General features: G+C 44.3%; 1 protein-coding gene across 2 annotated transcripts in view; it reads left to right on the top strand.

Annotated features, from left to right (window-relative positions):
- The first annotated feature begins 6,847 nt into the window (after positions 1–6,847).
- The window catches only part of CASS4 (Cas scaffold protein family member 4), a 47,986-nt gene continuing 44,531 nt past the window's right edge, over positions 6,848–10,302 (top strand). For both annotated transcript variants that reach the window (XM_032143327.1, XM_032143325.2), the window contains exon 1: positions 6,848–7,082. In XM_032143327.1, the coding sequence (XP_031999218.1) occupies positions 7,047–7,082 (36 nt within the window). In that variant the 5' untranslated portion in view covers positions 6,848–7,046. The remainder of the gene's footprint in view (positions 7,083–10,302) is intronic.

Genomic DNA, 10,302 nt, shown 5'->3' with positions numbered 1-10,302 from the left:
GCATTCTGATTCTTTGATATTTGAACTTGGCCATCTGTGGGTGCTACTCTTGTAAGACTAAAAGGCACCTACTAAATACAAACAAGGATAACCAGTATTACCAAAAACATTACCAACCAAACCTCCCCAGTTCTTTTTTCAGACTTTCCTTTTGCTTTCAAACTATTAAACTGAAAAGCAGAGATTTAATGTTTCCCTATTATTCTGCTTTGACTCACATACTAAAATGACCACATGGCACTCCATTGGATCTTTTCAGTTGTTCATGAATTAAAATAATGCCCATGTTTTACAGTTTTTGGAGTAGTCTCAGCAATGGATCTGTAGTTTCAGGACCTGTATTTAAAAGATCAAGATACTTTTATGTGTTTCAGAAGTAGCTGTTTTTTTGGTTTTTGTGGGTTTGTTTTTCATGTTTGTTTGTTTGGTTGGCTTTTGGTTTTTTTCCTTTTTAAAGGTCACAATGTTGTGAGCCTGGTGTAAATGCCAGGAATATTATATGGACTTAGTATCTGTATCTTGTTAATTGTACCACACAACACTCTGCCATTCAAATAATGAATAATATCTGGTCAGGATACGAACTTACACCCTCTGGGTTTTTGTTTTTTTTTTAAAGATACGTGATTTCTGAAATAAACTTTGTATACAATGATAAGCTAGTTTATTTTTTTTGGAACTTACTTTGAACATTTCCCACATTTGAACATCTGTTCTCAAACAGCAGTTATGACTTTGATACTGTTCACACTTTCTTTAGTGCTTTGTTACAGAAGTCAGGTTTTGATAGCTGGATCACCTTTAGCTCTTTATCTTTGCTCCTCTGCTCTCTATGAATTTTTCTTTTTTTGAAACGAATTCTCACCCTGCCGCCCAGGCTGGAGTGCAATGGCACGATCTCGTTTCACTGCAACCTCTGCCTCCCAGGTTCAAGCTATTCTCCTGCCTTAGCCTCCTGAGTAGCTGGGATTATAGGCGCGTGCCACCATGCCTAGCTAATTTTTTGTATCTTTAGGAGAGACAGGGTTTCGCCATGTTGGCCAGGCTGGTCTTGAACTCCTGACCTTCTGATCTGCCCGCCTTGGCCTCCCAAAGTGCTGGGATTACAGACGTGAGCCACTGTGCCTGGCCGCTCTCTATGAAGTTAAAGAACTTGAGTATAATTCAGTTTTTTGGCTTATTCAGAGAACGCTATCTTTGCTTACGCTTTGGTTTTCCTTAGGAAGAGCAATGTGAGAGAGTCCAGCCTCAGCTCTGTTACCGACTTGGTAAGTAATAGGGCAAGTCATTTTTCTGGGATACAGCTTCCTTTTCTGTGATTAAAGGGCTTAATGAAAATAATCTCCAACATGCACTTCAACCTGTAAAGCTCTTTGTTTTCACGCCTGATAATACAAACAGACTTCAGGGAGGGAGGAAGCCATTGTTCCTAAGCGGGAGACATCTGTTTCTAAAAAGGTAGCAAACCAGATATTTCGAGAGCCCTTTCAATTCAAACCTGGATAGAACATTTTTTTTAATCTCTAATAGATAGCTGAGATAGCAAGAAAAAAGGAATTCCTGAGAGGCAGAACAAAGCACAAATCCAGAGGATTCACAGTCCTGGAGCACTGAGTAGGTCAGTTCCTGTAACCTACTCATCTCTGAGCAGAAGTCAAAGCTCTGAGTCTTCATGGAGGAGGAACTTTGGTCAAGACCCAGAAAGCCTGGAACCCCAAAGGTGCCCCCTTCAGTAAAAGGATGAACTTGACAAAAGCCTGCCTCAGAGAAAGACGAGGAATCTGCCTGCTTGGCGCTGGCTCGGGGGTTTTCGGAGAGAGGGTGTCTGGTGTTGGCACAAGGGAGGGTCCCCTGAGAATTCGGTCCACACGCTGTTCCTCATGCAGGTTTGGAACAATTTACACTACCTGTACTGCTCAGAGAAAATGGGGATCTTAAAACAGTCTCCAACTGATGGTGGCCACAAGTATCTGGCAGAGGCCAGCACAAATTTTCTGTGCAAAAACACGTCTTAACCCCAGTCCTCTCTCTATCCCAGATAAACGTCTGAGGATCATGAACTCACAGTCAGGTATGTGAGGAAACAAGCCACCCTGATGAGAATCAGCAAAAATAACAGAATCAGACTTGCAAGGACCTAGCAGAATTACCAGACATAGATTATATTCAGAGCTAAAATGGGACCAAGGGGCCAGGCGTGGTGGCTCATGCCTGGAATTCCACACTTTGGGAGGCCGAGGCTGTGAGATGGCTTGAGGTCAGGAGTTCGAGACCAGCCTGGGCAATAGGGCAAAACCTCATCTCTACCAAAAATACAAAAATATTAGCCAGGTGTAGTGGTGCACACCTGTAGTCCCAGCTACTCAGGAAGCTGAGGCATGAGAATCACTTGAGCCAGGGAGACGGAGGTTGCAGTGAGCCAGGATCAAGCCACTGCACTCCAGCCTGGGCAACAGAGCAAGCCTCTATATCAAAATAAAATGGGACCAAGGATTACAAAACTTGCACAAGGCCAGGCGCTGTGGCTCACACCTGTAATCTCAGCAATTTGGGAGGCTGAGACCGGCGAAATCACCTGAGGCCAGGAGTTCAAAATCAGCCTGACCAACATGGAGAAACCCCATCTCTACTAAAAATACAAAAACATTAGCCAGGTGTGGTGGCACATGCCTGTAATCCCAGCTACTCAGGAGGCTGAGGCAGGAGCATCACTTGAACCCGGGAGGCGGAGGTTGCGGTGAGCCGAGATCGCACCATTGCACTCCAGCCTGGGCAACAAGAGCGAGACTCCATCTCAAAAAAAAAAACTTGCACAAGGGACTGGGCAGGTGTGAGTTAAAGAATAAAACTTGTGGGCCGGGCACGGTGGCTCACGCCTGTAATCCCAGCACTTTGAGAGGCCGAGGCGGGCAGATCACGAGGTCAGGAGATCGAGACCTGTTGAAACCCCGTCTCTAATAAAAATACAAAAAAATTAGCCGGGCGTGGTGGCGGGCCCTGTAGTCCCAGCTACTCGGAGAGGCTGAGGCAGGAGAATGGCGTGAACCCGGGAGGCGAAGCTTGCAGTGAGCCGAGATTGCGCCACTGCACTCCAGCCTGGGTGACAGAGCGAGACTCCGTCTCAAAAAAAAAAAAAAAAAGAATAAAACTTGTGGAAAACCACCCTATTGGAATGTTTCTCTAGCTTTCATCGTGAATTGCTTTGGCCTTTCCCTGGAGCTCTGACTGTTGGCCTTCCTGCTCCCTGACTGGGTATTTGACTCCGTGAAGCCTCTTTCACAGGCGTCTTTTGGCCAAGCGACTCCTCGCCACTGTCTGCTCCCCAGTAACAACCGCTTGCCTGGGGCATCATTTTCCCTCTGGCTTTTTCTTGCTCTCCCGCCAGCACTCAGCCTTTCCCTCCAGCTTCCTGTCCCCACTCTGTCCCCGGAGCATTTCCTTTGCATCCTTGTTTTCAATTCTTGCCCTAATTCCTTTTCCCTCCCAACCTGGGGGTCAAAACTTGGATGATAAAACTAATCACTAATAACTAGAGTGGCTGCAGATTCCCTAGCCCTCCCAGTATTATCCTTGCACCAGAATATTTGGTGAATTTGTGGGCAATTCATGAAATTCTTTTTTTTTTTTTTTTCTTTAAGACAGTCTCACTCTGTCGCCCAGGCTGGAGTGCAGTAGTGTGATCTCCGCTCACTGCAGCCTCCACCTCCCGGGTTCAAACGATTCTTGTGCCTCAGCCTCCCAAGTAGCTTGGATTATAGGCATGCACCACCACGCTCGGCTAATTTTTGTATTTTTTGTAGAGACGGGGCTTCACCGTGTTAGCCAGGCCTGGTCTCAAGTGATCTGCCCGCCTCAGCCTCCTAAAGTTCTGGGATTACAGACCTGAGCTATCTTGCCCAGCCAATTCACGAAATTCTGCTTTGACCGAAAGAACTGTTTTTATGAATAATCTTCATGAGATTACAGCCTGAAACTTCCCGCCATGCCTTTAATGTTTTGAACATTGTAAGTCTGGTGTTCAGCTGTCCTTTATAATTCAAATATCGAGTGCCCAGTGTTTCACTACTACTGGTCAGGGAGCTTGATAGTCACATGAAAATAACATAAAAGCATACAGAAAAACATGCAAAAGCAATTTTCCTCCCTGTGCATGTATAAGGCACTATAGAAGTGAATTGGTCAGACTCACTTGTCTCAGAAAAGAAAATGTAGTCCAAAATACTGTTCTTGATCGCACATTTGCCAAGAGCATTAAGATTACCTCACTAGAGTCCTCCTGACGTGGTTCCCTTGAACTCCAGCTGTTTCAGCCTTCAGACAACCGGATATTATGCAAGCACCCAGTTTCCTAGAATAATAGTTCTTGCAATGTTTGTCCACATTAAAGACTCATTTGCCTTAAAATACTAATGGATTGCAGCAAAATGTCTAAGGCGGTTTCTCACACCTTTCATTCAGAAAAACCGTAGAGGGCTCAAATAACAGACCGAGAGGTCAAGTTCCTTATTCACAAAATATCAAGCTAGGTAGCTATGTAGGAGCTAGTTGATATAATTTCAGGGCCAAAGCCTATTACTTTTGTGTCTTACTTTTATTTTCTGGTTCAGGTTATTTTCCCTAGAAAAAAAAACATGCAAATTATAGCATTCTGATCTGTATTACGAGCTTAAGGGCAGGCTCTTCAGTATGGGGAAGAATCACTGCCGGGAGTTTGCCAAGTTGATGGAAACCATCTGAACTTGAGTTACTGTGGAGTCTTTTCTAAGAGACTTGAATTCAGATTCTGGGTCTGTTACTTTACTATGTGACCTTGGGCAAGTTTATCCATCCTTCCTTTTTATTACAGAGAATTTCAGACATAAACAAAAGTCAACAATACAGCAGAAACAGTGGTTTCCAGGGGCTGGGCGAAGAGGGGAATAACAAGTAACTGCTAGTGGAGTAAATGTCCAGGAATTGAAAGAGGATTACTTTTTGAAATGGTGGTTGCACAACTCTGAATGTACCAAAAACCACTGAATTGTATACTTTAAAAAGGTGCATTGGCCAGGTGCGGTGGCTCACGCCTATAATCCCAGCACTTTGGGAGGCTAAGGCAGGTGGATCACGAGGTCAGGAGATTGAGACCATCCTGGCCAACATGGTGAAACCCTGTCTCTACTCAAATACAAAAAAATTAGCCGGGCATGGTGGCACGCACCTATAATCCCAGCTACTTGGGAGGCTGAGGCAGGAGAATCACTTGAAACCTGGAGGCAGAGGTTGCAATCAGCCAAGATTACACCACTGCACTCCAGCCTGGTGACAGAGCAAGACTCCGTCTCAAAAAAAATAAATAAAGGTGAATTTTATGGTACCTGAATTCTATCTTAATGTAATATTAATATATTAATTATTATTAATATAATTTATATCTTAATATCTCTATGGATCTCCGCCTTGAACCAAACTGTTCATTCTGTGGGGTCATTGTTCCCTCCCTGTTATCTGCTATCACCTGCAGCATGTCAATTACTTGGCCCTGGAAGTTAATTTCTAACAATGGTAACATTTAAAAATGTGGACTGTCTTGGCCAGAAATCAGTCAGCTACTTCAATGGGTAAATACGTCCTGGTGCCCAGACTTGTGGGGACTACACATGGGACAACCAGAGGACACGACGCTAAGTGCTGTCTGTTGAACTTGTCTCAGAGGCGTGGTAAAAGAAAAGAAGAAAATTTTAAAAATAAAAAAATGCTGTCTGACAAGAAGAGAGTGGTGAGCGGAGACACAGCTGGCTGGGGATGGAACTTGAGCCTGGCTTGGAAGAATGGGCACCATTTTGTCTAAATAAAAATGCAGGCCGGGGCCAGGCATGGTGGCTCACGCCTGTAATCTCAGCATTTTGAGAGGCTGAGGTGGGTGGATCACTTGAGGTCAGGAGTTTGAGACCAGCCCGGCCAACATGGTGAAGTCCTGTCTCTACTGAAAATACAAAAATTAGCCAGGCGTGGTGGCGGGTGCCTGTAATCCCAGCTGCTCTGGAGGCTGAGGCAGGAGAATCACTTGAACCCGGGAGGTGGAGGTTGCAGTGAGCCGAGATTGCACTACTGTGCTCCCCCCTGAGTGACAGAGAAAGACTCCGTCTCAAAAAAAAAAAAAAAAAAAATGCAGACTTATTTCGCACAGTGTCTGCTATGCTGTAGGTCCTCTCTAGAGATTGGATCTGAATTTAGGAAAAGTAAAAAGAGTTGGCAAGTGATGATAAACTGCATGAGCTAGCAAGGGTTTCAAGTACAGCACACACGATAAGTTTATTTGATTTAAGAGAGAGAATACAGGTGTGGGGCTCGGCATAGCCCTCAGTGCAGAGCCAGTACCCAGAAGATGTTATTCATTAGGTACCGTGAGCAAAGACCAGGAGGTGAGCATGGGGTTCCGAGCAGGGAGAATGCACAACTGACAGGGTGGGTAGAGTGGAGACTGTCCTTTAAGGCAGCCTGCTCGACTGCTTTTATCCTGGCTGTCATAAGGCAAGTTTTAGGGAGCAGGAAGGAAGAAATGCTGACCGCCATCAGAAATTTGGCCTAGTGGCCTCTCATCAGGGAAATGAGCTTGGTCTGTTCGGTGGGAGTTGTTCCACAGAGTTCAAAGGACAAGAATGCTGTGTGTTCATACACTGAGCTCTTCAAAGTAGGAACTTCGCCCTATAAAGCAGAAGAGTGGTGTTTTTTTTTCTTCTTCTTCTTCTTTTGTGGTTTCACGTAGCAGATGAGTGACAGTCTCTACTTAGAGACAAAGTGAGACGTCAGGCATTGAGGCGTGAGTGTGGCTTGTATTTCTGGTCCTCCCCTCCTTCACTGCTTTCATTTTACTCTTATCGTGCTTTCCAGAAAGTTTGCCTGCTGGGAGAGTCTTTTTGATGGTTTCCCATGTGTGGTCAGATAGCTCCATAGAATTGAGTTTCTGAGAACCAGCCAGCAGCATGCAGTGACGTTGCACAATCTGCCTCTGAAGCTGGAGATATTAGCAGTAGAGCTCAGGGGAGCTGCTCCACATCACCGACATGAAGGGAACAGGCGGCGTGGACTGTGCACCCAAGGTGAGTGATGTGGGGCTGTTTGAATGGGCTCTGGCGGGGAACAGGCGGCGTGGACTGTGCACCCAAGGTGAGTGGTGTGGGGCTGTTTGAATGGGCTCTGGCGGGGAACAAGCTGTGATGATTAAGGGTGTTGAGCAGCTTTAGTTGTGACTTTCTAATAAAGGCAAAGGTTGAATACCAGTGACATGTGAGTTGGAGAAGGGAAAATTTAGCTTAAGTTTAAGTGTGGGAAATAGATGTGCTGTAAAGCTCCTTACCAGTTTGCATCCAAGATGGGTGAAAATGACTGTAGTAGAAATCAGCTTACTTGGTTGACAGCACCGTCCATCATTTTGTGTCCAGCAAACTTCTGAAGCAAGATGTGAGTCTGCCTCAGCCCCCGCTAATTCCTTCTTTCTCTGGACCCCAAAGACGCTCAGTGCCGCTCTAACTGTCCTATTTGGTTTCTGCGCTCACCTCCCAACAGCAGAGCCCAGACCCTTGCCTGCAGCCTCCGTGCTGAGCCCACAGTGGGCACTTACATGTTATTTTCACGTTAACTTGTGCATTATGTGAGCAAAGCTGGAGCTTTCAGACAGACTTCACGCCTGTCATGAATCAAAAAAGGTTCACTATTTAGAAAGGTGAAAGAGGCCAGGCACAGTGGCACATACCTGTACTCCCAGCTACCGGAGAGGCTGAGGTGAGAAGATTCATTCAGCCCAGAAGTTTGAGTCCAGCCTGGGCAACATAGTGAGACCCCATCTTAAAAAAAAAAAAGAAAAGTTAAAATGGCTACCATATTAAAAAAATTTACCCAAACATAAAGAAAGTGAAGCTCAAGGTTGTATTTTCATCTTGCTATGCCCTTTTTAAATTTTAAGTAGAACAGGAAAAAAGAAATGAAACAAGCAGTAAATGGGGAGCTTGCTTATAAAAATCAATGCTTATTTTTCATTATAATAAAAGTGACTAGTGTGGCTGGGTGCAGTGGCTCATACCTGTAATCCCAGCGCTTTGGGAGGCCAAGACAGATGGATCACTTGAGGCCAGGAGTTTGAGACCGCCCTGATCAACATGAAAAAACCCCATCTCTACCAAAAATACAACAATTAGCTGAGCGTGGTGGCGCATGCCTGTGATCCCGGCTACTCGGGAGGCTGAGGCACAAGAATCGCTTGAGCCTGGGAGGCAGAGGTTGCAGTGAGCTGAGATTATACCACTGCACTCCGGCCTGGGTGACAGAGCAAGACTCTGTCTCTAAAAAATAAAAAATAAAAAATAAAAAAATTGTAAAAGTCACTAGTGGAATTTGTGACTGAGTAACCCATGATAGTCTCTCTTGTATAGCTTATATGTAAATATCTTAGCACCCTAGAATTTTGTCCCCAACTACTTACTTTGAAAAATTTCAAACCATTGGAAAAAATATGGGGGGCTCGGGGATTATTCAGTAAATCCCTGCATATCCTTCACCTAGATGGTTGGTTCCTGGTACTTTGTCATATTTGTGTGCATTTATTTGTGTATATTTAGACACTGGAACACACTTTGTTTTTATTGTTGTTGTTAAACTCTTTGAAAATAAGTGGCCAATACAATGACGCTCCACCCCTAAACTTCACTGTGTGTCTCCAAAGAACAAGGACATTCATCTACAGAACGTAGAAGAATATCTACATATCATCATACCCAAGAACATTTCATATTTATTTAATAATGCCATTCTACTATTCAGTCCAATTCACGTTGATTTAATAATGCCATTCTACTATTCAGTCCACATTCACATTTTCCAAAATTATCCTTTTTAGCTTTTCTGGCTGTTGTTGTTTGTGTGTGTGTGTGTGTGTGTGTGTGTGTGTGTGTGTGTGTGTCTTTCTAATCCAGGTGTTGTTTGTCAATTCTCGGTTCTTAATCTAGAACAATCTACTACCTTTTTCTCTTTCATAACATTGACCTTTTTTCTAAATAGCCTAGATTTTTTTATGATTTAGACTTCTTTTTATGTACTGCTTATTCTGCCTAAATAATTTATATAGCACTTTACAATTGGGTGGGGTTTTGTTATTTAAAAAAAATATTTTTAGCAATGGGGGTATCACTCTGTTGTCCAAGCTGGACTCAAATTCCTGAACTCAGGTGATTCTTCTGCCTCAGCCTCCCAAGTACAGACTACAGGTGCACACCACCGAGCCCCACTGCAATTTGTAAATAACATGCATGTTTGCATAGAACATGTAATTGATATTCCCAGCATCCCCATGAAATTCTGCTATTAATATTATACAGATAGGCCGGGAGCGGTGGCTCATGCCTGTAATCCCACCACTTTCGGAGGCTGAAGCGGGTGGATCACCTGAGGTCAGGGGATTAGCCTGGCCAAAATGGTGAAACCCCATCTCTAGTAAAAATACAAAAAAATTAGCTGGGCATAGTGGTGCATGCCTGTATTCCCAGCTACTCGGGAGGCTGAGGCAGGAGAATTGCTTGAACCCAGGAGGTGGAGGTTGCAGTGAGCCAACATTGTGCCATTGCACTCCAGCCTGGGCAACAAGAGCGAAACGCCATCTCAAAAAAGAAAAAAAAAAAAATATATATATATATATATATATACATATATATAAAATAGTAGCCAACCCTTACCAGTTGTCTACATGTGAGGCCCCGTGCTGAGTGCTCTACTTGCATTTTCTCATTATTACATCCTCACAACATCCTCATGAAGCAGAGGTATTACTCTCCTGTCACAGACAAGGAAATGAGGCCTCGCTGACTTGCCCAAGGCCGTACAGCTAGTAGGTGGCAGTGCCAGGAATCAACCCCAGGCAGACTAAGCTCAGAGCTCCATTCTTACCTCATTATATTCTCTCCCTTGGACCAGGGGTTGGCAAACTCTTCATAAAGAGCCAGATAGTATTTTATGCTTGCAGGCCAAATACAATCTCTGTTGCATATGGTTGTTTGTTTATGCAATCCTTAAGCTATGTACAATCATTCTTCACTCATGGGTCATCCGTCTAGATTTGGTCCACAGGCCCTTGTGTAGCAGACTATGTCATCTCAGTTTACGTAGGCCACCCCCACCCACCCACGCAGTACCAAGAAACACCCAAGTTGTCGACGCCTAGTTCAGAGGCATCTTCAGTTAACCATTTCTTGGGTGTCCCTACAGAAACTATCCATATATCTATAAGATACATGTTTTAAGGTTTTTACACAAATAGGAGCTGTAAGTAAA

This window comes from Hylobates moloch, unplaced genomic scaffold (assembly GCF_009828535.3).
Source record: "Hylobates moloch isolate HMO894 unplaced genomic scaffold, HMol_V3 SCAFFOLD_21, whole genome shotgun sequence".
NCBI classification, from domain to species: Eukaryota; Metazoa; Chordata; class Mammalia; order Primates; family Hylobatidae; genus Hylobates; species Hylobates moloch.
The sequence above is the reverse complement of the archived record's forward strand: the minus strand, read 5'-3'. Positions and strand labels throughout refer to the sequence as shown.